At 41.0% G+C, this 27,892-nt stretch overlaps 1 protein-coding gene across 3 annotated transcripts in view; it reads right to left on the bottom strand.

Annotated features, from left to right (window-relative positions):
• The window catches only part of sdk1b (sidekick cell adhesion molecule 1b), a 325,525-nt gene that overhangs the window by 167,408 nt on the left and 130,225 nt on the right, over positions 1 to 27,892 (bottom strand). For all 3 annotated transcript variants that reach the window (XM_086033471.1, XM_086033472.1, XM_086033473.1), the window contains 3 exons: positions 16,581 to 16,737; positions 11,762 to 11,868; positions 11,532 to 11,679 (listed from right to left, as the gene is read on the bottom strand). In XM_086033471.1, the coding sequence (XP_085889597.1) occupies positions 11,532 to 11,679; positions 11,762 to 11,868; positions 16,581 to 16,737 (412 nt within the window). The remainder of the gene's footprint in view (positions 1 to 11,531; positions 11,680 to 11,761; positions 11,869 to 16,580; positions 16,738 to 27,892) is intronic.

The following is a 27,892-nucleotide window of genomic DNA, read 5'->3' as shown; positions in this document are numbered from 1 at the left end:
TACGGTGGACAGGAGGATTTATCGACAGTTATTTTAGAAGCGAGATTGAACGGGGAATAACGGAGCAAGGGTGGAAAAATAAACATCTACTTAAAAGATGAGAGGGATAATAAAAGTGGAAATGGACAAGTTTACAATGGAGAGTGTTTATTCAGGTCTTTGGCACCGCATTAGGGGAGCAAAGGGAGTCATTCAATTATAGAGGAAAAAGATGGAGATAGAAGAGGGAGGAGAGAGAAGTGAAAGGTGAGGTTATACTACAAAATCATCAAGATGAGGCAGACGTCCAAAAGACATTTGGCTTCTATTCGGGACGGGCATTTTGACTGATTATTCGATAACTGTGTGGAATTGATTGTTGACTCATTGTATTCCGTACATTGTAGTTTATCCACGCAGACCTCAGCGATGACAGCCTTATTCTGATCGGATTGTCATGCCATGGAAACAGGAGTTCGGAACAGTCGGCAAGTGCTTCTTCCAAACCTACAGACTTAAGGAAACCAATCTTACGGTTCAGTGAGAATTAGTCTGCTGTAAACATAATGTCAGCTAAGGCTATGGCAACGCTATTCTGATCAATAAAACACTGGCAAAAACAAAACAAAACAAAACAGGAGTTCATAACAGTCAGAGGGAGCTTCTTCAAATCCTAGAAAATAAAAGTGAAAATAGTTTTACCCAGGATTGCCAAGTTAGCACACAGGCTAAAATACAGGCATGTTAAATAGTGCTATTATCTCTATGATTAAAATCCCTGGAAAACGAAATATTTATAAATAATATATTGTAAATTGTAAATTTCACACATCACGGAGAAGATGGTTGTTAGCAACCCTGCCAAATATGAATGAGTTAAATTAATCCAAATGAATGTAAAATGAACCTTAAAAATCAAGCCATTGTCTCTGCTCACAAACACTGCGGGTGTGTCCACTGAATAATTAAATCACGCAGTGCTCTCATGCCTACACATCCCTACTTGTTATCTAAGCGCTGAAACCCTCTGGTGGCTGAAATATATCTTACACTGCAACAAGAGGTGCTAGGCACTGGCTAGCTTGCAAGCTAACAGATTTCCGGGGCTCCTCTTGGCGGGCGGATGGGTGACGGGCTCGTCGGCGGTGTCACCTCCCGGTTTCGAACTGTAAATAATGACACCAAGTTTTTTGAAACTTATGGTATCGAGGGTCGCCACAGCTAACTAGCTAACGGCACGCTGTGGTAATGCGGAGCAATCACGCAGTAACTCGCGATTTCAGTAGTAAATAGTCCTTAGTCTTTTCACATATTAGGACATATTAGGGCTGCTCAATTATGAAAAAAATATTAATCGTGCTTATTTTGGTAATAATTGAAATCACGATTATTCAAACGATCATTTATTTTTTGGTACAAAACAAGAAAATGTTTAACACTACAATTATGTAAGTTACTTTTGGACCAAACAAAATTCATAAAATTAGTTGTGATAACATAAAAAAAAAAATTTTAAAAGGTGAAAATGTATTCAAGTATGGTTTCCTTGTGTGAACAAACATGTATTTAATAATCGTTTTTTACGATTATGCCAATTTTGTAATCGTGGAGTGCAGCAATCGTAATTGTAATTGAATTTCGATTAATTGCACAGCCCTATCACAGATTATCTTGAAACATGTCAAAACATGAAACTATCCTGATATTTATCTTATTTTATTTTTATTTATTTTTTACCACAGGCCTTTTGTAGGTTTTAAGAATTTTGACAGGTCTTAATAGAGCCATCAATCCTAAAACACAGCAGCATGGCGATCTCTATTTATGTTTAACGCTCGTAAAGTTGCCTGACTAAAAGCTCACACGAGCACACGAGTGGTAAATACCCCGCAAATGAAGACGTACTGCATTGGCATTTTTGCCAAACAAGTCAGACAAGCCATTTTAGCCTTGCAGGAAAGAGGCTGTTCCGGGGGAGAACTAATGTAGGAGACATTACGATAATTGAAACACAGCTGGCATAAAACCCAGCACGCCAGTGGTTTGTGATTAATGTAAAATTAGCTTTCTAAATGTGCTTGAAATGTTTGGAGAGGCTCCGATTTGGTTTTGGACTCCGTTTCTTAAATATGCATGGCGCACGAGCCGGTTCAAAACAAAGAAGAAGGACGATGCATAATGGAAGTTGCATAGGATTGCTGATATAAAAGTCTCACAGCGATAATGCGAAATATATCTCCACAATAACTTCTGTTGCTCTCTTTTCAGCACAAGGTTGAGACAGACAGATAAATTAGGCGGGTGCATGACAGATGGATTCAGGCAGACGAGTTTGCAAAACGCGGAAAACTGATCAAATGATACCTGCTCCAACACTTATTAACAAAAAGCTGAATCCGTTTAATATCACGTAAACTCAGATGGCAAAGGAGATTGGCACTCAGTGGAGTGCAGACATCCATCAAGGCCAAACAATTCCAATTGGAATAAGCGCCACACTACACGCCTTTAAAGATTGACTTTTCCTCCGCATGCCAACATTTTGTCATCGCGATTAAAGCATTGTTTATTGACAAATTAGCCAAAGTGCATTAATTCTGTCTTCAACCATGCCCCGGTAGGGGAACAAAACGTTGCGTGGAAATAATTCATCCATTTTCTGTTCCGCTTGTTCTCATTGCTGGAGCCTATAGCTAGACAGAATTGGTCACCAGCATTCCTTGGAAATCACTTTTATATCTCAAGGCAACAGTGGCATGTTTGGTAAGCACGTTTGTTGCTCACACGGTCCTTTGACTATAGATGTGTCATACTGTTATTTCCATAATGCATGGTCGCCGTTATCATCAATAAGTGGTGGCAGTTGTCATCACATTGATCGTAGGAATTTCCAGGTTGGACCAAGGTTATTATAGTTAAAAGAAAGCAACTAAATAACTAAATCTAAAACTGAAAAAAAAAAACATTTTGTGAAAAAACATAAAAATGAGTGCTTTAAAAACCAAAACGAGAACTCAAACTATGTTTAGTGTATAAAAAACTAACTATAAATATAATTATACCAAAAATGTCTTTCATTTTCATCTGTGGATTAATCTCATACATAAACATGTGGTGGGCGGAGCCATGTGTAATTATGTAACACATAATGTAATGTAATGTAATGTATGTAATTATTATTAAATTATTCTTTCATTTGCATTTGGGTGTGCTTTTTATTTTATCTCATTTTATTGAATATTAAGAATGGCATAATTGTGGGTGTCCGCCACTGCGTACATTTGAATGAACTTGAATGAAGGTGCTGTAAAAGTGCCATTCCCCTCTAAGATATAGCTCTCCAATATAAGACGATTCGATATGTATCTCTATTCACTATTTTAAAGTGGAACAATTTGATTCGGTTTGATTCAATTCACTCGCATTTTTTCTAATCAAAAACAATTTTCCGATTCAAAGCGGTTTGTGTTACAACCCTACAGATTTCATCCAAAATGGAAGAACATAAGTCATGAGAACACAAGGCTGGCAAACAAAAGACACAAGCAAACAGTGACACATGGCTCTTTTTGCAGCCATATGCCTCAAAATGCTCGGCCTGAGTCCCTAATTACTAAAGTAACCACATCATATCATTGGGAAGAGAGTCACATACACTATCTAAGCCCCAGCGACTCCAGAGATTAAGTTCCAGACACAATGAATTGAGAAGAGCTTAAACTCCTTAAACTCCACACTCATTTCCTGATTTCAAGTATTCTGCTACCTCCAGTCACTATGATTCCCCCATCCGACCCCCCCCCCCAACCCTACCCACCCAATCCCCCGCCGGTGTGGCTGCCGTGAGAAAGTGCCACTGTCAAAGTTGGAGGAGCGTCTATATGGCCTGTTGTATTTGCAATACGTGGCTGCATTAGACGATACTTCTTTCCAATCTCTCCACAATTTGATGTTTTTTTTTTTTGCCGTGCCGGCGTAGCGCACCCACACACACACACACACGCGCACGCGCACACACGCACCTGTTCTCCAAGTTCAGATACCGAGAAAATTCCTTCTGTTTGGGGTTCAGACCTCTTCGGTGTGCACAATGGAAAGCAGGATAATGAATTGTCTCCCGCCGTTAAAGCCGTGTGTGACAAATGAAAATAAATGAATGTCAAAACACGCGCGCGCACGCATACACATCTTTACAGCATATGCTGCTGCTGAAAAATGCTGCAAGGAAAAAAAAAAAAAAAAAATTAAAAAAAACATCACTGACCATTCCCGCCATGCTCCTGCATAGATCAGGGGCTTTATTTGATCATTATATCAGGAGGATTCTATTTCTGCACACCCTGGCTCTGTTTTTTCGACGCCTCTTCATCACATTCACTTCACGTCCATCTGCCAAAGGCCTCCGAGCTAATTAAAGGCAGCAGCTCGCTCCTCGCCGCCCGGGGCTGCTGGGGTCACCGCTAAAATATACATCAGCCAGGTCAATGGCCAGAGTCGTCCTGAAGTTGTTTTGATCGCCGCTGGACAGCTGTGACCAAAACAGAGCTGATACGTCAGGTGGGATATTATGAGGGATGAATACTTAGTTACTATACTTTTAAGTCCATTTTTCATCACAAATGCTCGGGACCCGGGTAACGACCAATGGTAGATGACCTGTTTTCTGAAGCTGAACCATGATTGGTCGTTATCTGAGCCTGAGCAACTGTGATGTCATTTTCAGTCGACGGAAGTGACAAAATGGCCGCCCCCTGAGATGGCTAAAAAGGTTGTGGATTTTGCTGCTTAACTCATATTCCACAAACGCAATATTAATGAGATGAGAATGCCGTGTTTCAACTAGTGGGCCAGCTGGGAACATATTCTTGAAAAAAAATATGTTTGGTTTGATTTCCAATTTCAGTAAAGGAGTTGAATCAGTACTTATACCAGTCTATTTTTGCACAACTGATTTCTACTGAACCTTCCTCTTGTGTTAGCTTTCTGTTACTGTCAATTCTATTACTGGATTGGTTTTGATCCCTGTCTTAAATCAGTCCTAAAATACCCGTAAAACAATTATTTATCATCTAATTTTCTTCTTACCTCTTGGTTACATTGTTTGACTTCCTTATCCATTAAAAGATGTGTTTACTTTTTTGGTTGGGGGTCCTTTGGCCTTCTTTTCATCGCATACCTTTGGTTTTTCTGTAAACTGGTGAGAGGTACTCTGCAAGTCACCAATTCAGTGGTCCGGGACCAGTCATTGGTACACTCTTTTGATTGTGCAAATTACTATGGAGATGGTGTATCGTGCTATAACAACTAACCAGATCCAAAACTGACCGTAACGACACAAAGGCCATAATATTCACCCGAGCATTTTATAATTTGGTATAATGTATTTTTACATTTTATCGATATAGAAGTTATGGACAAAGTCAAAACATCTTGATGAAATAAACAAATGTATGTAGTACTTTTATGCATTTAAAACCTAAAACAGAGTCGGACCCTAACACCAGAGCAAGGTGGAATACAGCGTGTGCGTACCTGCATGTGCGTGGGTACGGGCGAGTACGCCCAGCGAGGTTTTGAGTGCAGACGCCTGCACATGAAGTGCAAGCTGCGTGCGAGGGCTGAAAAGACAGCGAGATGGAGCGCATAACGGATCAATAAACTTCATAAACGACATCATCAGCTTGGCCACCGCCAAGATAGCCGACCGCCAGGCGCCATCTGGCCTCATCTCGTCGGACCGCGGGATCGGCCAGCGTCACCTCATACACACACACAAACACATACAGAACCGCACGCACAGTCAGCAAGCTCACAATCTACGCATGACTGCACGCCGAGAGGTTTCCGTCCAGGTATACGTAAGTGAGATAGGTCTTTGGAGACAGATTATGTTTGTGTGTGTCTTCACTGAGGAACAGACGTTTACGGCTTCTCCGACAGTATATCCCCCGATGCCGTAATGACCGTAAAAGAGACGGAGAATGCGAGTGCGCCGAGGGAACGGTATAAGGAATAATTTGGAGGCAGAAAAGCAGAGATGCGAGGGGATGAGGGAGGGCGGGGGGGCGGGGGTGAGGAGAGGGAGACGCCTCTTGTCGAGACAAGAGGGGAGCTGTGAAGAAAGGTGCAAATTAGTCTTATGAAGGTTCAAAGGAAGTGCCACGCACGAGCCTTGAAACGGCTAGCGTGAGCGCGTGTGTGTGCATGGGTTGGGAGGCAAGCCAATCAGGAAAATTTCATTTCAAGATGAAGAAATAAAAGTTTCTGTCCAGATTATTCTCATGCTTGAAAAGGCAGCGGGATGGAGTGTCTTGGAAGAAAATGAGATTCTGACCTGTGTGTCAAAATAATCAGATCGCAGAAACGTTGCCAACATCACACAGCCTCAGTTGATTACACCACCGCATCATAACAACAATTGGTTGATGGATAAAAGGACAAGGTCTTCCATTTACTCTTGGTTGATTGACTGCTCAACAAATAAATAAATTGACCAGGACAATAAAACATGGTGCAGAGCAGTGGATAGTGGGTGGTGGCTGGCCAGCTTGCCTCGCAGTTCTGAGGTTCTGAGTCCAAGTATCAGCTCTGGTCTTCTTGTTTGGAGCTCCACATGCTCATTATTTTCCTTCTACATTCCAAAATCATGGATGTGGTTCATCAACTCTAAATTATCCACAGAGGTGAATGTGAATGTGAATAGTTGTTTGTCCATATCTGACCTACAATTAGCTGGCGACCAGTCAAGGGTGTACCACGCCTCTCACCCAAAATCAACTGTGATAGACTTTGGCTTACCCATTACCCCAATGATGAAAAATCAGAATCATCTCCAGAAAATGGATGGATGGCTTTCTGGGATTGTCTTCGGCAATGGAACTCCGAATGTTGACCGCAGGCCTCCCACAATGCACTGCGCCCAATGAAAACGCCACACTTTGACAATGGTAGACAACTGTCGGACATCATGGTGCACAGCAAGAGGGGACAAAAGACGGGACGAGTATTCTAAAGTCTACCAAAATAGGAAGCAAAGCGTAGTAAATGGATAGCAGCCATAAAAAGGGCCAAGAACAAGACGGAGAAGTGGGATCCATTATTCTTCTCGTAGTGTCGGTTATCATCAGTGTAGCGATCACTTCATATCAGGTGAGCCAGTTACTGAATCAGTTAATCAAATACAGTAGATGTAACTTGATTGTATAGTTAGTTACTATTACTTATCCCAAAAATCCCAATCGGCCTAAGTTTTGTCGATTAATCCAGCGCCCGCCAGCAGAGCTCCCCGACAAATATCCCACCCCAGGCACCGAGGCTACCTGGTTAGTCCTGCCAGTAGCATTATTTATTCATTTATTTATACTTGTCTCAAAGATAAAGCCATGCAAGTCTTACAGTATACGTACACACGTTCGTAACATTCCAAGCCTTTGTATGATCGCAAGGACTCACTCATGTAGTGAGAGAGGAAATCGTATCAGCTAATTGTAGGTATCTCGGTATTGTAGATCCGGAACATTCTCCCTATCTGCCGTCGCGAGGCTTAGGGATCTATAATATCCAACCTTTATGTAATGTCCTTGTCGTCAAATTGAGATGTGAATTCACTTGGCTGGAGTGTTGACTGACAAACGCTAACTGCAGCACTGTTCTCCATTGTAAATCCTTCGACTGCCACTGGTACTATACTGCCAGCATGACTGCGTAAACAAATGCATGCGGGGATCAGTCACGTGACGTCCAGAGCTTTATTCACTAGTACCTTTCCAGGGTGTATCCCACCTCCCGATGAGAAAAGCTGCTATTAAAAAATGGCGTGATGGACATCAGGATAACACATGATGTGGCTCAGTAATGTGTAAAGCTTGCATGCTTGTCCCAGAACATATGATGATGCTCCCAATGAGATGACTGGTGGTCTCTTGGGAATTTATCCCTAACCTGCATTCTAACCCTCACAGTCAATGGACAGTGAGTACCATGCTAAAGAAATCTGTTTGACACCTCTCTGCCATTTCTGTTGTACTGTTCTGCCGCCCGGTAACTTATCCGCACTTTGACAATGCACTAACCGTCTGGCCATTGGACATACTGTATGGATAACTGAAGGACGCTACCTAAGCACCTCCTGTGGGCTGCCAAAAACGCCTCATGCTACCGTACTGCTGAGGATGATGGGGGGGGGGGGGGAAAGCAAAACTATTCAGGAAGACGTCAATAATACAAATAATCTCATTCACATTCTTGACCCTATGCTAAGCTTCTGGCCACTGCACATATGGAGGAGCTGTACTTCCTGAGCTGCTTCTGTGTGCTGCACACATCGCCTTATGCTAGCACTATTGGAGAGGCCAGCGACGAGAAAAAAGGAAAAACTAGTGAGGAATCAATCGGGGTTGTCTTCCTCTCTTTGCTATCTTTGTCCGTCATTTGCTCAACAGCAGGTGAAATTGATTTGCAATCGTTAAGGCTTCCTCGCCGCACAGGTTGATATCCCAAATATGTGGGTTGACTTGGAGTTACCCTGTGATGAGTATTCATTCCCTCTGTTTTTTTTTGGGGCAGTATATTTAACACGGTTTCACACTGTTATTCAACTGAGTAGGTCAGCATATTGTCAAGGACATATGGGTTAAGGGGGAATATGATGCAGTTCGCACTCTATTAAATACAAAGTGCTTCAACGGCAACATGTGAGGCATTAACTGCAGCTCCCTATTTCCAGTGTCACTGGCAAGCTTTTTTAATGAAAAATACACATTTCATATTGCATCAAATGAAACGTTATTCCAGGGAGAGAACCATTTCAGAAACACATAACTGAAGGAAAGGCTGCATTTAATTTACACAATGTGGACATCTGCCAATTACGGGATGTGAAAATGGGCAGAAATGCCAACATTTTGTTACTATAACAGCTTTCACTCTTCTGGGAACACTTTCAGTGGAAATGCTGTGACGTCAGTCAGGGGTCAACAATGACCCGCTTTGTGATGGATGGGAGCTGTTTGATGGGATTGAGGCCTGGGCTCTCAAGATCTTCCAAACCTCATAAAAGCATGACATGGCGGTTTGCATTGTTAAATTGGAAGCATATCTTGGTAAGATGACAAAGTTAATTCAGGGGGAAATGAGTGGTCCAGTACAAGGTGAGCTTTTTGTCTTCAGATCTGTTTTTCATATTGATAAAATTCACTTTTCTTTTGCGCGTATGCAGATGGTTGATAATTATACTTGAAGCGGAAATCAACCCAAACATATTTTCCTTAAGAATATGTTCCATGCAGGCCCACTAGTTGAAACACAGCATTCTGATTAATTTTGTGTTTGTGGAATATGAGTTGAGCAACAAAATCCACCCGTTTTTTAGCTATCTCTGGGGGCGGCCATTTCGTCACTTCTGTCGACTGAAAATGACATCACGCATCTTCAGGGCTCAGATAACGACCAAAAATAGCTCAGCTTCACAAAACAGGTAAGCCGTGATTGGTCGTTATCTGAGCCCTGAGGGTCCGTGATGTCATTTTCAGTCAACAGAAGTGCCAAAATGGCCGCCCCCTGAGATGGCTAAAAACGGGTGGATTTTGCTGCTTACCTCATATTTCATATTAATCTTATTACCTTGTTTCAACTAGTGGGACTGCATAGAACATATTCTTGAAAAAAAATATGTTTGGGTTGACTTCCTCCTCAAGTGTCAAGGCAAAGGTAGAACATGTTACTTGAGTTACAGCAAAGTACCCTCTACATTTCCCATCATTGTTTTTGAAAAGCGCTTCAAACCGAATACTGCTGCCATTTTTGCTGTGCAATCGCAGCATCTACAGCAGTTAACTCCCGGTGATCATTATCTTTAATTTATTTATCTCTTATGATATACTGTAACAATGCTCAGTTCCCACTAGAAAGCTGTAAAAAAATCGTTGTGCCTTGTAAAAATGACAGTGAGAGAAATTTATAGTGGACTAATTGAATAATGTGTTGCAAAAGGAGAGTCATCCAAAATTTTTTTTTAGCAGTTTTTAGCAGCAGAATTTAGCTGTAATCAATAATCAATATACATTCTAATTGAATGTCTTAGCAAATGTTATTGTTGGGACCCACGGAAGAAAGTAATGTGCAGTTTCATCATTGCTCTAAGTTCTTTTCAGGAAAGCTGAAACTCAGTCATCAAATGATGAGCTAAATCAACAGAACATAATATTATAATTGAAATAATAATTGTTTTTTTATAACACTAGGTAAAATATCTTCCATTGTAAGCTATGGTTGTAATGATACATGATAAAAATGAGTTTATTTGTTAATGACTCCGTAGAGCTTCAGGGAAGTGCCATTAAAGGAGTGAAAAAGCAGCAGACTGACCATTTACGTGCACAGAGAGGCCACAGACAATCTCATTCCATAGCACGCCCGGGAGCAGTTAGTGCTCTTAATGGTTAGTTATGCCGGCACGCGACACATCTTCACATCTTTCACCGACGAGGACGTTCCAACTGCACGTTTTTATCGAAATCGATTTTGGTCGAGACCTGATTCGGTCGGGCTTCATTGTAGGGGAAATGCGATGCCTAAGGAAACAGGTTTTGATATTCATGACATTTGTGGTAAACTTGTCTAGTGATGTACAATTAAAATCCATTCATAGCGAGGAATATGTTCCAGATCCACTTGGTTTATGTGAAAATCCACAATATAGAGAGACCATACACTTAAAACAAATCTAAACTTATATTAAAAAAAAAAAGCTTCATAATCACACCCATAAATTGTATAGATACCGTATGTGGGTGGTGTATGATGTTCATGACTCTGCTCTCCTTTCCCACATGCAAGGGTGTTACAGTAAGTCAGTATGGTGACCCAGTTTTCATACAGCTGCCCATTTTTTTGTACAGTTGAAAACAGTCTGTACCAAACTCAACAGCTTACCCGCGTGACTCAGTCAAATCATCGGAAGCACTGCTAACTGATTGAGTGTGACTGATTATGGCCTAGGAAAAGTCCCATGTTCCTTGATCCAAAAGACGAGAAACACCAAAAGAAGAAGAAAGAAGTCGTAGCAAAGTATGAAAATGGCCCAGTCCTCTTTCAAACAATAACATTTCACATTGGTTTCTTTATGTTAAACTGTGAAATTATGATTGTGAAAATTGTTTGATTACTGGAATGACATTTTCCCTCTTTTGTGATCAAAGTAGGCAAAGGTCTGATTATCAGCTAACAGGAAGCAGTTCAGATAATGGACGTTTGCGTGAGTTGACTTAGCATCTGTTTTCTTCTACTATTAAGCTTTCATCGACTTTGTCCTCTTCTTGGAGTCTGGTTACCCTGTGGCACCATGCTGCCTCTCATAGGTCATTCTTGTTACCATGACGGACAGAGTTATGTGTGTGGCGTGTCGGTCATTTCAAGTACACCACGTATGGTGAAAGCAGTTACAACACATTTTTTTCCTCTATGTGCAGGGGCTGTCACGTTTGGAAAAATCTGTTTATACATTAAAAAATGTAATGTGTAGTGTGTATTCCGCTTTACTGAGAGGTACTTACATTCGGTCGTTGGGAATAATCTTGTGTCCGTCTTTGTACCAAGTGACCAAAGGTTGAGGGAAGGACGCCAAGGGAGGCGGGCTGAGGATGGCGGCCTGGCCTTGGCTGGCTGTCGTTCTCTGCTCTTCGCCTGAGAACCTCCCCATAACTAGAGCAAACGTGAGTTTCTGTTATTTACCAGAGCACTGATTGTGTTTTTTGCCTTGTTGGTTTGACTTTCTCGTACTCACAAGCCACTTGCACCTCTGTTCTCCCGTGTATGATGGCGCCCATCCTGTTTCTCACTGTGCATTGATACAGGCCGGCATCCGTCCTCTGCAGTGACGGCACAAACAACCTACAGATGGCACAAGAGACAACATATATAAAATGATATTTAAGTTACACGAAGCCCTTTCACTTACTTTAATGGAGATAACATTAACCCATTAAGGACGGGAGTGCATAACCGCGTTTCTACCACTTGAGTCGGGAGCGCTGTTGCATCTTTGTACCCTTAAAGGCGGGAGAGAGTATACGTCATTTTCTATTTATTATTTCATTCTCGGTCCATAAATGTCCATAAATGTTCCATAAATCTTTAAATCTTCTCTAAAAGACAACCTTAGGTTTTGGGGAGCTGTTGAGCCAGGCGCTTTCATGGGTTAAAGGTTAAATATTAAAAAGGAACATTTCAAAGTGATCCCCAATCCTTTGAACAGTATACAGTACAATGATGTGATTTAATGCAAAGAATGAAATTCTCTCGTTGACACAAAACTTTTAAAATTTGGTATAAATTCAAAGGAATATATTGTATCAGCTACTGATGATTCCTAAAAATGTTGATTTTTTTTTTTAATTTTTTTTTTTACAAATGTAAAAAAAACACTGAAGTGTGTTAGACTATTTGATTAGTGGTGCCTTGTAGCAGTCATAAAATGAGTAACATATCAAGAATCTGACTGCTTGAATGATATTAAAAAGTTCCAATAACAATTCGCCCAATCATTCCATAGCCAATGAAATCCTGGATCCCACCTACACCTCCTCTTGATGGGTCACTGTGAGGGATTATTTTTGCTGTGCTTTTCAAAGCAGTGAAACAAATAAATGGATCAAATAATATATAAAAGAATACATACATTAACAAAACAATAAATATAATACTTAAGTCATGAAATAGCTAAACAAACACGTTTCAAATTATATTTACCTTTGTAGAAATGTTTACATTTTGACTTATTTTTCACATTTGGTTAAACCAGTATGCAACTAGTCTCTCGCCCAGCTTCACCCCGTGACATCGAATTTCGGCCTGTTTTAATGCCAACTCCCTTCGCCCCGGAACAGAGCGGGGATGCTCTAGATGGCAATAAGCGAAGTGAGGCTGTTGCTATGGAGGATTCTGCATCGAGTGGCCAAGACTGAGGAAGACCACTTCCTTTCATTAAATGAACTGCCACGGTGTTTAAAGTAACATTTTATAGCACCATATCATGTGATTAATGATAGCCATCATTTGTAGCCTGGTCATTATCGAAACGGGATCCCTCCACCTGTGATCCCATACAACGATTTCTTTCATTTTTCTTTCCCCGAAATTAGTTTTCTGAGCTTTTGAATTTTGTGAAATATGGGCTTGTAAATCTCCTTGAGACGCATTTGTGATTCAGGGTTATGTAAATAATGAATTATTTATTGTGATTCATCAAATTGATTTACTTTTTTATATTTTTTTGTACTAATATAATAAAACAAATCTATGTCAAATGTACAAGAAAATGAAATTGAAAACATTCCAGTGAGTTTAACGAGTGCCTGGTAAAGAGTGAAACGAATGCATTCACTGAACAGAGCAGTCATTATAGTTTGTTTAGGTAGCGCTGTTGGGTTTCATTGTCAAAATGTTTTTATTTGGCAACCTTACACTGACTTAGCACCTGCATGTTTATTTTATGGCATGCATGTTTTTTTTTCTTTTATTCCTGAGAGGTTATTAATGTATTAATGGGTTTTGAATTTACAGTGATTCCCTAATGGCAATCTTGGCGTAGGATCTAGGTTGCTGCCACACTGGACAAATTCTCCAATGCAAATACGCACAACTGCACACACACACACACAAACACACACACACACACACACACACACACACATACACACTAAACTGGACATCGCTTAGGGGCTGATTATGAATAATAGGCCAGCCAAGTACTTAACTCCCAGGCTGTCAGTGTATGAGCCAAGTTGGGCACACAACACCAATACACACGTACGGTAGAATGCCGTATATGCATTGTTTTGTATGCTGGCATCATCCTTAAAAGGCTCGTATAATTCAGTTTAATCAGGAATAGCACATAACATAATATAACACGGTAGCTCTCCCTCGCTAGCTGTCATACTGGGGTCCATTACATTTCTATTTAGCCGCGGCCAGCGGGGGCTGTCACTGTAGTTCTTAAGCACCTGGCAACTTTAGCTGGTATATATCTCACTGAACTCAAAGTTCAGTGTTGACAGTTGCCAATCAATACAATAATTTTGGTGACACAGTCGCTGCCTCGCTTGCGGAGCTCAATTCTCTGGATGATTTAAGACAAGTTGAATCAGCTTTTACTGGCGGAGCCGGCTTGGAATCGACCAGGCTGCCCTTGGTTACTGGGTGGGCTCAATGTGTCTGCAAATCCAACATCCGCAATTTCAGAACCGAGTGAATTTGAGATTGTGAATAGAAAAAAAAAAAAAGGGTGTTTCAGCTATTTTTGCCAATTAGTTGATCTTTTCTCTAAACTAAAGCAGCTAAATCGGGTTGCTTTTGCCGGGAAGAAAACACATACTTAAAGTGTCTTGAAACTGTCCGACTTTAGATGTGCTGCTCATCAAACGGAGCCAAACTTAATTGACTTAAAATCCATCCATCCATTATCCATACGGCTTTATCCTCACAAGGGTCGCGGGCGTGCTGGAGCCTATCCCAGCTGTCTTCGGGCAGTAGGCAGAGTACACCCTGAATTGGTTGTCAGCCAATCACAGGGCACACAGAGACAAACAAACATCCGCGCTCACAATCACACCTAGGGGCAATTTAGAGTGTCCAATTAACCCACCATGCATGTTTTGGGAATGTGGGAGGAAACCGGAGTACCCGGAGAAAAGCCACGCAGGTACAGGGAGAACATGCAAACTCCACACAGGAAGGCCGGAGCCGGAATCGAACCCACAACCTCTGAACTGTGAGGCGGACATGCTAACCAGTCGACCACTGTGCCGCCTTGACTTTACAATTTCCCCATAAAATATTAATAATGTGATTCTTGCATCATTATTTCTTTAGGCATAGTATACATATTTCAGTATCAGGAATTTGTACTGTAACCGTCTAATATACCTAAGGTTTGTGCAGGCAAAAAAAAACGAGCGCAAACCTGGAACTGAAAGCTGATCTACTAACCTGGCGTAACCAGGATTGCACCTGCTTAACACGAAAAGATTGAAAACTTTTTTTGTTTTGATGAAAACTGTTTTATTTCCTCTTTCCCGCTCCACTCTAAGAATGCATCTCAAGTGTGTTTAGCGGCTGTTTTCCTGCCAACAGACAAACAATGCACAAGGCTTGAAATAACTTTTTTACTTTGAGGAGCAGTTTTGCTAATCAATGAGAAGCAATATTCTAATTTTGGGGAGCAATATTTTTGCAGGCTAATCCCAGGGACCTAAAGAAAGGGTTTTATTAAACAATAATAAATGACAATATAATGAATTAAACTTAGTATTTCTGGATGAGTTGTATGGTCTTTTACCAAAACTAAATTGATTAAAAAAAAAAGATGATATCTACTGTAATGTAATTTTGAGCACATTTATTGTGCAGACCTCAAATCAAAATCAAAAGTCAGGACTCTATGGTGAAATCAAACAAATAACATTACTGACATTATAAATAGAATGTAGAATTAATTATAGGCAATTAGCCAAAACATAACAACCATGGTGGAGGTAACTCAACTGTAATGGCAAAAAAAAACATGCCAATGGTGTATTTTTAGTAACTCAAAAAGACTTTAATAGGTCTATGGGCGAGGTTCCAGCCACTGATAAAAGAGAGAACCACTCACTCTGTGAGTACTACATAACAGGTTTTGTCAAGAAATTCCAAAGCTGTCTTTAAAAAAGTGGCTGTTTTTAGCTATTTTTGAACGACCGGAGGTAAAATGTACTCATAAAATCCTGTGGCTTTGCGTCCTCTCTGGTGTTTGTCCTCACATCAGACTTGTTATAAATTTTGACAGCAGCGCAAAGACGACACACAGCGCCCTGCCAATCTGCCGTAGTGCCGACCTCATCAAACTACAGCTGCCAGAATGTTGAGAGCGGTCCAACGTGTTACAAAAAAACTCCTGCTGCCTCAACCTCTTCCTCACCCAAGTGGATCAGCTCTCCCAAGTTTGCCACTATTTTAAATGATGATGAAAAATCATTTTATTTCACAGCAGCACTTTTGAGAACAAGTACAAGCTAGGCTCTTACCATCCACGGGTCAAGGAAAACGAGGGACGCGATGCAAAGAACTGAATTTTGCAATAATGTTTTTGGTTTTGTCATTCAAATGCCGGCACCGTCTTTTAAAGGAGACGTTTTGTCCACAATTTAAAATGGTTTCCAGGTGTCTTGATAAAACGACCAGTTCACCTGCCCCGCTCAGGACCAATGGGCTTTTGTTACCATGACGACCGAGGGCGCTGTGACTACGTGAGCAACTACATGTACTCAAATAGCCCGGAGTCTGAAGAGAACAGATTATTATTTAAAAAAAAAAATATATATATATATATATATATATATATATATATATATAGATATATATGTTTTGTTTTTGTATTTGTATTTTCACCCACATTTATGACTTTCATATGGATTCTGTTTCCTCCTTTCATATGCAAATGCATTTTTTATGCTGATAGAGATTTTTCGTTTTTAATGAAAACTGACCGAAATGTTTTGGACACCGTTAGCCATGTACACAGAGCCCAAAGAGACCAAGGCGGCCAATTGGCGCCAGCTGACCTGTACTGCGGCATCCAGTCTGTGATGTTGCTGCTGTTGAGTGACCAGCGGTACTGCAGTGGCCAACTGCCTCCAGCCAAGCAGGTCAGCACCAGTCTGTTTCCCTCCAGCACCACTTGTTGCCCCAGGCCGACCCCTCGCAGGTATGGTGCCACCTCTGAGGGAAACAAAGAGACACATATGTTTTCAAATCAAATAATTTGAAAGAATAATTCCATATTCTGGTAAACATTCAGCATTAATGGATGGCACAGTAAGAAACGCTTTTATATTTTTTTATGTAAAAAATATATTTTCAACTTTCTTATTTGTCTATATATTCATCGGACATAAGTTTCAACGCTCAATCATATTACAGGCATAAACTGCCTATTTGAGGCCATCTCAATAATTGTATTTTCCTGAGTCATTCAGAGGTGGACTTGTTATATTGTGGGTTGTTGTTTAGCATAACCCAAGAGTATTTGAGCTTGAGGGCACGAACTAATAACAGTAGAATTTTCTTCTACACAGCAGAATTAATTGTTCCAAAAATCATAACAAGTCGTCCAGGTCCTGAATTAGCAAAGCAGCCACAGGCCATCACACCGTCATAGCATGTTAAATTGTTTTCAATATGTCCCTTTTCTTAAATGCTACGTTATATTTATGACAGGTGTAACGGGCCTATATTGCTCATCTTGTCAGTTCTCAAAATATTTCTACAAGTTTTGTGGATGGATGGATGATCAAAATGTTTCTTGGAAAATGTGAAACAAGCCATCTTGCTCGAGCTCCACCATGGACAAGCTCCACCATGGACAACATTTTACACGATGTCTTTCTTCACATAGGGCCAGGTATGTGTGTATTATTTTCCATTAAAAAATAAAATCAGCATTTATAAACTGTATTCCCCAAAAGTCACGATCTTTATTTTTTCTATTTCGTTTCAGGTATCATTTGGACAGACGTGAAGTCATCAGCCTTTGACAGCTTTGTCGTTTTTGTAAACATATCAACTTGAGCTTGTTCAAAGGCGGTGGGAGATTATAATGCTCAGCAACCTGAAGTCTGTACATGTAAAGCTTTATCAACCTCCGAAGCATCCGCTGAATCAAGCTTTTGTTGATTCTGAGTTCCAGTGCAGCTCTCCAGATTCTTTCCTTGCCTTTGCGAAAATGCCTGCTCTCAGAGTTCAGTGTGATCATTAGTGGTGGTAGTAGCAGGCCTTCCGCTGTGTGGTTTTTTGGTTTGTTTGTTTCTTTCACGAACCTTACCATGGACAGTGTAAATTGCACTACGGGTTGGAGCAGTGTGACGGCCATTAAGCTTCTCATCTGCAGCCCGGGACAGAAAAACTTCTTACCAAGCGGTAATTTTGCAGCGCTGCTCGAATGTCATTTGTTGAGCCGTGGGAAAGAGAATGACATGCTTACAAAAACGACAACGCCTATTCTGTCCACACGCCTTGCATCTCTCCAAATTGTAACTGAAACGAACCCCCCGCCTCAAAAAAAGAAAATGTATAATGATTTTTGGGACAACTTGTATATTCTCAACAGAATCTGCATATTATATATTAATTTTACATGTGGCATTTGGCAAATGCCAAGGCAGATATGAAAGCATGGTTCCGATAAAAACATCTGACTTTGTAGAAAAATCTAAGCAATGCAAACGTAATGCATTTGTGAATTATGTTCTGAAAGAGGAAGTCAACCCAAGCATATTTTTTTTCAAGAATATATTCTATGCAGGCCTACTAGTAGAAACTAGGCATTCTGATAAATATTGTGTTTGTGGAATGAGAGTTAATCCACCCTTTCGTTTCGTCTCTGGGGGCGGCCATTTTGTCCCTACTGTCGACTGAAAATGACATCACGGATGCTCAGGGCTTGGATAACGATCACTCACAGCTCACCTGTTTTATGAAGCTGAGCCATGATTGGTCATTATCTGACCCCTTAGCATGTGTGATGTCATTTTCCGCCAACAGAAGTGACAAAATGGCTAAAAACGGGTGGATTTTGCTGCTTAACTCATATTCCACAAACGCAATATCAATCACAATGCCGGATTTCAACCAGTGGGCCTGCATAGAACATATCCTTGAAAAAAATATATTTGGGTTGACTTCCGCTTTAAAAGCAAAACTGAAAATTCCTCATTTAGGATGATGAACAGTATAAAGTAATGGAGAACAAAAAGGTCACCGTGTTCATGTGCAAATAAACAAATGGTGCAGGTCATGGGGAAAAAATAGAAAACGGCAGCTGTTAAAGGTAACAGTAAAACCATTAAATTATATGCCGTCATAAAAAAGTGCATACAGACTCTTAGCTGGGGGTCCAATTATTAGCCCGAAAAAATAATTGAAGTCATTCACCCGGTCTTCCAAGGTACATTTGGCAAATGGTTTAGGCATCATCAAAATAACATTGCATATGCACTCGTGGCACAATGGATCCCAACTGCTTTACTTCCAAACATTTTGAACATTTCTCTCACCTCTCCGTTCAAGTTTGTTGTATTTTATTTTTTAGACTAAAAGTGAATCATCTTTAAGTAGTGAGCCGGTAGTCGTAACTTTGTTTTAATATACTAAGTGCCAACAACCTTGGACAATGAATGGAATGTTTTGAGCGGTTGAGTGACAGTTCCAAGTCGCTTGTGGTAATTAGCTAATAATGAAATATGCTGATGTATATTCTGTAGACAACTTTATATTTCTATCTATTGCTTCTCTATGGTTTCAATTATTTCATCCTGGTTAATGTTCAAGGAGACTGTTCTTTTTGCAAGTTTCTTTTGCTTTTTTTTCCTGATATACATGTGTTCTGTTTTTTTTATTCTCAGCTTCCAGCCTTTGCATGTTCTCCCTATGCTTGAATTTACTACGCATACTCCCAAACTCCCAAACTCTTTGGGAGATTTTTGGAAGGCAAACAAGGAAATGAAGACAGCGACCAGCAACCTCCAATATTCCAAAATATGCTGCGGTGTCTAATTTTGCATTTTTGTCAATACTGTCACCTCTTATACAAATAATTGAATTTATGAATGTACTCATGCTTTTTTTTTTTTTTTTTTAAGATTTTCTACTACCTCTCATATTTTGCAAAGTCCACCATTAAGCCTTTTTGAGTGGCGGTCCTGTGGAGATCCCATATACTCATGGTACAATATGATCAATTTCAATGATTATTTCATTTATAGCATGAAAAGCAAGAACGTGTTGATTGAATTTTTTAATTTTAATTTGTATTTATTTATGAAATTAGTACCTGTCCGGTCAGGTAAGCGCCTATAAGGTAAAGGGAGGTCCAAAACATGGCCATAATAGCCCATAGTCCATCTGGCCACTGTTAACGTCGAACCATGTATATGTTTTGAAAAATTTATATATAACACTCCAAACGCCCTGCGATTGGCTGGCAACCAATTCAGGGTGTCCCCCGCCTACTGCCCGAAGACTGCTGGGATCGGCTCCAGCACCCCCCGCGACCCTGTACAGGATAAGCGGTATCGATGATGGATGGATGGATAACACTCCAAACATTTTCATGGAATTATAAACTCATGTTTGTTGACTGCAGCTTAGTCTCAGGTTTGTACTCCGCAGAGAAATAAATTCTATGTGCTGGACTTTTCTTGTGTACTTTGCCATTTGTCCAGCACTGAAGGACTGAGAAAATCTTTGATGCTGAAAGAACGCAGTCAATTATTCCACACCTGAGGACTAGAATATTTTTTATACTGAAAAATTTCGATGATATCACTTTTCTTTCGTGAAGATAAATGCAGAAATCTTGGGTTAAGTTTATATTACCACCACGAGTTGATGGTGAGCTGTATTCAACTAGTAAGTTATTTGATAAGGAGGGACTTTTAAGGTCAAAACTGTTTCACCCTCAAGTCTCCTCCCTCATTCTAAGCAGCCCTCTCATTCAGTGTCTGCTGTATTCGCTTCCACACTCCTCGTTCCCTGTGGAAATCCAAGGGCCACATTTTCCTCCCTTCTCTCCATCTTTAGTTGCCCCCTCTACTTTGGATTGATAGCTGCTTTCGCTGTGCACATGAGGGAAATGTTCCATCTACACATGATTTATGTGTGAGCCTGTGTGCGTGTGCATGCGTGTGTGTGTGTGGGGGGGGGATTTGAGAGAGTGTTGAGAAGGACAAGGCAATGGTGAGTAAGTGTTAACACGGCCATAAGAATTTATTTGGAAAATTCCTCACAAGATGGCTAACGGCACTGCCTCTTGTCATTCTGTTGAACAGCGACATGACTCATCTTCGTATGTGTGTGCGCGTGTGCGCGCGTGTGAGGCAGAGTTGCAACCTTAACGGTTTATCATACCCCACGACTCGACTAAGAAAGGCAGGCACGGTTGCACAATGTAAAAATAGAACCATGTGGATGTTTTTGAAGTGCCCCAGCTATTTCACTTATCTGCACTTTCTTCAGAGCTCGCTGCGCTTCTCATGGCCCTTTAATCCTACCTTGTGCTTTAAAGCCAAGTCCATTAGGAATGACAGATGGAGACGGCAAACGCTAGCATGCATCTGAGAGGAGCAAGGTCAGCTAACGGGATGTTTTGCTGTCTTTGTCGCCCGCTGTCAACAAACCTCTCTCCGCCATTATGCCTTAAGCACCTCGTCCAACTATTGAAAATCATGGTCGCGCACACACCAAAGTGCGCTGCACTTTGGGGAGGAATATCGACTAACAGAGAGGCTGGCCTCCAAATGAGACAGGAGAGTCGAGAGGCCGGTGTGAGCATGTGTGTACGCAAATAAAAAGGTAGTATTGGTACTTCTTAGCTATCTAGCAAACACTTTGGGAGATTTTTGGAAGACAAACAAGGAAATGAAGACAGTGGTTCCTTGGAGGATAACCCACCCTAAGATGTTCTTATGGTTTGTTTTGATGTATTTTATAGCTTCGTACATGTAATACCACAGGTCTTATTTTTGGGGGTTGTCATCCTCACGTTCAACACTGTAGTATCCGTGACGTTGAATATAGGTGTGCCTTTAAAGGCAGGGCCTGTTGAGTGAAGTGGAAGTCACCGAATAAGAGGGTCAAAGTTGGCTGGCTGCTAACTGGCTTAACTCTTAGCCACTCTGCGTGTTGAGTGACCAAGAATATAAGAATGATATATAAATATGCATGCCTCGACATGCCAGAGGACTTAAGCAAATCAGTGCCAAGGACCATCAGTGTCCATCTTGCGCACGACATTAAAAGGGAATGAGAGGAGTCGCTTCAATTGGCGACGAAACAAGTTGGCTGCGTTCACACCCACAACGGCACAAAACGTTTTTATTCTTATTTTTCTTTAGAACGCACCACGCTGCGCCAGCTGGGACAGGTCTGCAAAAATACCAGAACTTACTTTAGCCCGCCCCTGCATAGATTTGTGCCGCACTTTGCGCCAGACTTACACTGGGCACGAAAACTGAGCCCATAGTGTTATTGTAGCACTCTATTACATCATGCTACCTTGGTAGCATGCTTGACTTGACTGAAGCTTGACTAAAATCTACCCCTTTAATGTTCTAAACTTTATGCTGAATTTCACCATTACTGCTAAAAATGGTTTTGTCTTATACGGCCGGGAGAATTAATTAATTTTAAATTGCTCTTGTGAGCAAAGGGCTGTGGTATATACTTTATGTATTGAAGGTACCGCAAAGCCACAACATGATTGAGAGCACCATCATACGCGTCGGGGAGCTAATGGGCCAACCTAACACGCCCGTGAATAATTGTGAATAACTTTCACCCATATTAACTTGGGGTAAATAAAAATTGGGATATGATTGAGGCATGTCACATAAATCATTCGCTAATGTCTTGACGCACAGCCCACTCCTCCACCTAGCACAATAATCACATGTTTAAGTCTGTCACAATTTATCTGTATGCATCGATAACTGCAAACATAATGAAATCATAGTGCCGTAAACAGTAATGTAATCGAATCCATCCCCTATTGTCTTAAATGAGAGGTATACAGCCAAAGGCTAATGCGGTCACACCTCGACTTTGAGGCATGAAATGCGTGTTCGAATTCCACCAATTTTGCAGGTCCGACCAAAGGCAAACCGTTTTTATCCGTGGTGGAAACCATGTGGTGTTCATGAATTTGAGTGGGAGAGGTCACCGTTGGGGGCAGTCACCCTAGAAAAATCACTTCATCTTCATAGAGCTACAACCCATGTCGTGAGACCGGGCTGACAGAATTGACTGTCGTCTATGATGAATACTGATTCACTGTCTGACTGCACACACACCCACGCACACATTTTTGCCGCATGGGGATGAAAGGGAGGAAATACCTAAATCAGTCCATTTTATGACATGCCATTTTACTTTTAATAAGCAGTAGCAATTTGTGTGGTTAAGCATTTCCCCCCACTGCAGAAGACTTTTTGATTATTGGGTGCAAATGAGTTCTAGTTCGTTTTGATCTAATAAATCTGCCTGTGCTTGTTTTAACAGGCATTTACAACACGCAATTAGGGCAACACAGTGGCTGGGGATGGGATGAATTAAAATTTTTGCATGTTGATAGCACGCTGAAAGAAATAGGGGGGGGGGAGGTAATTAATGAGACAATGCAAGGTGAAAGGGGCTGATGATGATGGATTGGTTCATAGATGAACGCGATAGCTAAGATTTTGACCGTTGCTGCTCATGCTGAATTTATTTACTGGTGATATAAAGGCATTATGTAAAACTATGAAGGCTAACACCTCATTGATAGTTCCAACAATGTACAGTGTGCAATGTTGATTGATGTGATAAAGTATGCGTTTACTCAAACAGCAGACTTGACACAAATCCGACAGGCTGCTGGATCATATCGGCAGATATTCTTCACTTTATGCAAAGTCCGTGTTTGGTTTTAATGTCATAATTTACAGATCATCATCGATCGTATACGCACATTAACACATTAAAGCAAACACCTCATTCACGTCAATTATACATGAAATTTGGCTATCGGTGTCCGAATAATTCTGAGGCTCATATAACGACCAATCAGAGCTCAGTTTCAGAAAACAGGTGAGCCGTGGTTGGTCGTTATCTGAGGCCTGAGCAACTTTGATGTCATTTTCAGTCGACAGAAGTGACAAAATGGCCGCCCCCTGAGATGGCTAAAAATGGGTTTTGCCGCTTAACTCATATTTCATATTAATCATAATACCGAGAATAGAGTGGGCCTGCATAGAACATATTCTTGAACAAAATATATTTGGGTTGACTTTCACTTTAAGGATCAGCGGCTGTTTAGCCCCAACAGTCAGATATTATTTCCCACATAAAAAAATTGCTTTGGAAATTAAACAAGGTCAAGCAACGTTTTGGAACAGCTCACCCACAACAACTGGTTCAATCATGCCTGTGTTATAATCAGGTACACTTAATCAAAAGCAAAGTGATAAACATATATAAGTATCAATCAACACGTCTAATTAGCGCCCTGTCATATGTAAATTCACTTACGACGCAGGTCCTTCAACCACACCAATTAAGAATGTTATATGAGACACTTGATCAGGAAAGACCACCTCCTGAGCTCATGATTACGTTAAAGTGGCCCCATGACTGGAAGACCCGTGGCGCCCTGCTGACTCGTAAAGGACTCTGCTGAACTTGAAGGGGAAGCGATGCCACGGGCTCAAGGATGATAAGCTCTTTTCCTGGATGGGAAAACAGCAGATAAGTATGCACACGCGGGAACAAAATATTTCCTTGGCTCGCGGCTATAAGACACATCCTCTTATCTTTTCCAACAATTCCCAAATAGGAGGCTGCAGGTAGTGCCAGCGCTTTCTTGCTATTATTATCATTAAATTACTAACAATAGCAGCGGCTGTTTTAAAAGACTACAGCGGAGATTACACATCCTTTCCTCCAACCCCCCGCCCCCGACCCCCGGATCCATCGGCGCCGGCTCCTATCACGCTCTCCATAAGCTTTGACTGATAGCTATCAGATCCGAGACGACAGGTGACTGACTGATCCCGACCCTCTGATGGACAGATGTCAGAACAGACCACAAGTTACCGACGACGCCGCACAAAAATGCAAGCAGGTGCGAGCGCACACGAGCACACTGCCGTTGGGTGGAATAGTCGCGACTTTGACGACTCCGTTCAAAGCATAGAGTGGTGCCTAGAGAAGATAGCTTTGTTTTGATTAGAGTTTTGTTTCCTGTTTTCACTGTGCCTTGCCTTATTTGTTTGGTTTTTCTTCCCACCTGTTCTCCTCATCCCGGTGCCTTGTATCAACCTATCAGCTCCCTCCAGCCACTTATGTCTTGTTCAGGTGTCCCTCGTTGTTTTTGTCTTTTTGCTTTTATTCTTTTATTATTATTATTATTATTAGTCTTGTCACTTCATTGTCAGTCACGGTTGCCTCTGTCATTTCCTATTGTGGTGAGTTCATTCCAAATTTTTGTTTATTACTTTGAGCTTTGGTTATTTTGGGACTTTGATTATTCCAAATTACCTTGTATACACTTTTTGAAAATGTATCCTCCGACATCACGAAAATCTTCAGAATGTGACAATGAATCTGTCCAGCCTCGACAAATACAGTGGTACCTCTACTTACGAACGTCTCTTCATACGAAATTTTCAAGTTACAAAACGCCTCAACAGGAAAATATTGCCTCTTACAAAAGAAATTTCAGGTTACGAAATGTAAAAATACAGTATGAGCTGCTACTCGCAGCTCCAGAGTTTCCTGAACGCAACATACTCATAGCTGCTCTGCCATTGGCTATTACTCAGCATCTTCCTGGCATCCCATTGGCTAAGAGGGACATCTACCGTATGTGTCTATGTGTGTAGATAGACAGGTAGATAGATAGATAGATATATGATAGACATGTCTATGCAGCGTCCTCGTCATTCGCCCCTCGGGCCATGAGGTGTTCCGAGAGTTTTACGTGAATTAGAAATGAGGAAAAGAAAAAAAGGATAAAATTGGTGAGGGGGTTTTGTCCATATAAACAAAGCAAGAAATAATGGAAAAGTATGAAAAAGGGATGCGTTTGGTTGATCTCGCCAAATAATATGTATCAACAGTCGCCACGTTATTAAATGAGTTGTTGACAAAACGCCAGACAAAAACCACTTCTGAGAGAGAACATGAACCAAAGAGGGCAAAAAGCAATGAGGACAGCAATTAAAAGGTAAACCACCATCATTTTTATTCTTTACTCTCTTCTTTGTTTTTTACATTATGCACAACTCTCATTTATTGTGCAATAATCTAATTGTAACGTGTATTTGTTACATGTTTTGATGCATTTTTATGCTTTATAAAACATTTATGTTTGAATATTGGGCACCTTGGAACACATTAGGGCATTTACATGGAAAACACGTCTCTACTTACAAAATTTTCTATTTAAGAAATTTCTTCCAGAACCAATTAATTTCATAAGTAGAGGTACCACTGGAATCTATTCATTCGGGCTGCAACTAACAACTGTTTTAACAATCGATTCATCTGTATTTCCCGAAAACTCCCGAGTCATTCGTATCTCCAGGCACCGCGGTAGTTAAACGTAAATAGGAATGTAAAAAAAACAAAAAACAAAGAGCGCAATTAGACAAAGCTACTATATCATCTCTGCTTGAGGCATTACCGATGCAAGCATGTTATTATTTATGTTAAACAACGCTGCGTTATTAACCTAAATTAATTACGAGTAGCTCGAAAATGTCGGATTATTGCCTTCTTTGTCACTTGCTAATGCCATTAACAGTGCATGTGTGCGTTTGCATGCGAAGGGGAGACAGTGAGAGCAGGAAAGAAAGAGAGCGCGAGAGGCAATCAGATGGAAGAGACTGTGATCAGTGACATTTCTAAGAGGTGGGCCACCCTGCAGGGCACATCTGCTAGAGGACACACAAATGCTATATGATACTGTCGGCTCTGATCGCCTGACGAGCACACATCAGACATGAACGGACAGTCGGGGGGCCGGGTCCTGACATTTCTTTTAATGCAGAAGATGCGGACAAAAAAATTGGGTAATTGGACTGTAAAAGTGAAGAATAAAATGAAGAATTGGTTAACTACGGATGCATTACTTAATGTTGTGTTTTCACCTTATAGCAGTAGTCTCGAAGCACCGGTCTATGGTCAGTGGGCCACTTGGTAGAGATTGAAATCCTGATTATTAAAATGATTATTCATTGATTTCAAAGTATTCATTCAACTACTGAAACTATTCTGCTAGCCTCACACCAATTCATCCTTGCTTGTTGTGTCAAGTACAAAATGACCTTGTAAATATGTCTAGGTTCACATCGCAGGTCTTAATGCCCAATTCGGATTTTTTGAAAATATCAGATTTTTTTCGTGTGAGCGTTCACATTGCATTATAAATGCGACCTCGGCCTTGTCTGCCGTATGAACACATGCGTCGTCAAAGTGGCCCGCATGCGCAGAAGAAGAGACGACGTCACACCCGACGGTGTGTTTGCGGAAGTAAAATGTGGTCCAGCGTGTCGGGGCATTTATACAGTCAAGCGATTAGGTAGCAGGTAGAAATAAATGCAGAATTTGGGGGAAATTATGAGGCGAGACTTCAATATCTAATTTCATGGAGACATCACTAACGATGATGTCACGTCCTAACCGTGCGTAAAAAATGAATCTATCTGAGCCGTGGCTGATTTACTACGATCGCCATGTTTATGCTTCATGTTTCAAGTGGGATTAAATTAAAGTAAAATATTAAGTTAATAGTGAAACTCAAAACAAATTTTGCAGATTCGATCTCCCTGCTGCCAGTAATTTCCCTCCCCATCTTGGGCTCTGGATGACGTCAATGTCGGATATATGCGACCTGGCCGTTCAGAGCGCGAACGCGTTGGAAAAGATCGGATGCGTATCCGATCTAGGGCCACATATGAAAGCGACCCAGGTCGCATTCGAAAAAATCGGAATTGAGCCGTTCAGACTGTCATAAAAAAAATCAGATACAGGTCGCATATGGGCAAAAAAATCCGATCTGCGTCGCATCTGCCTGCGGTGTGGACCTAGCCTACCATGTGAAATTCAAGCCTCTTGCATTTTCATTTTGCTACATCCACACCCTTGATGCCTTGCACTTGTTCTTACATTGAAGCCCTGACTGAATAAGCATGACTCGATTATCCTGTGGTGTGGGGCGTTTTAGTGATTTTTCCCGCAGTGGGACCAACAATCGTAAATGTTAATCCTGTTCAACAATTTTGAACAGTTTCTTGTTCAAATAGGTTGCTACCTTTGATCACCTGTTCTGTAAAGCACTTTG

Source organism: Filicampus tigris, chromosome 6, assembly GCF_054856515.1.
Source record: "Filicampus tigris isolate MCC_2025a chromosome 6, RoL_Ftig_1.0, whole genome shotgun sequence".
In the NCBI taxonomy this organism is placed as follows: Eukaryota; Metazoa; Chordata; class Actinopteri; order Syngnathiformes; family Syngnathidae; genus Filicampus; species Filicampus tigris.
The sequence above is the reverse complement of the archived record's forward strand: the minus strand, read 5'-3'. Positions and strand labels throughout refer to the sequence as shown.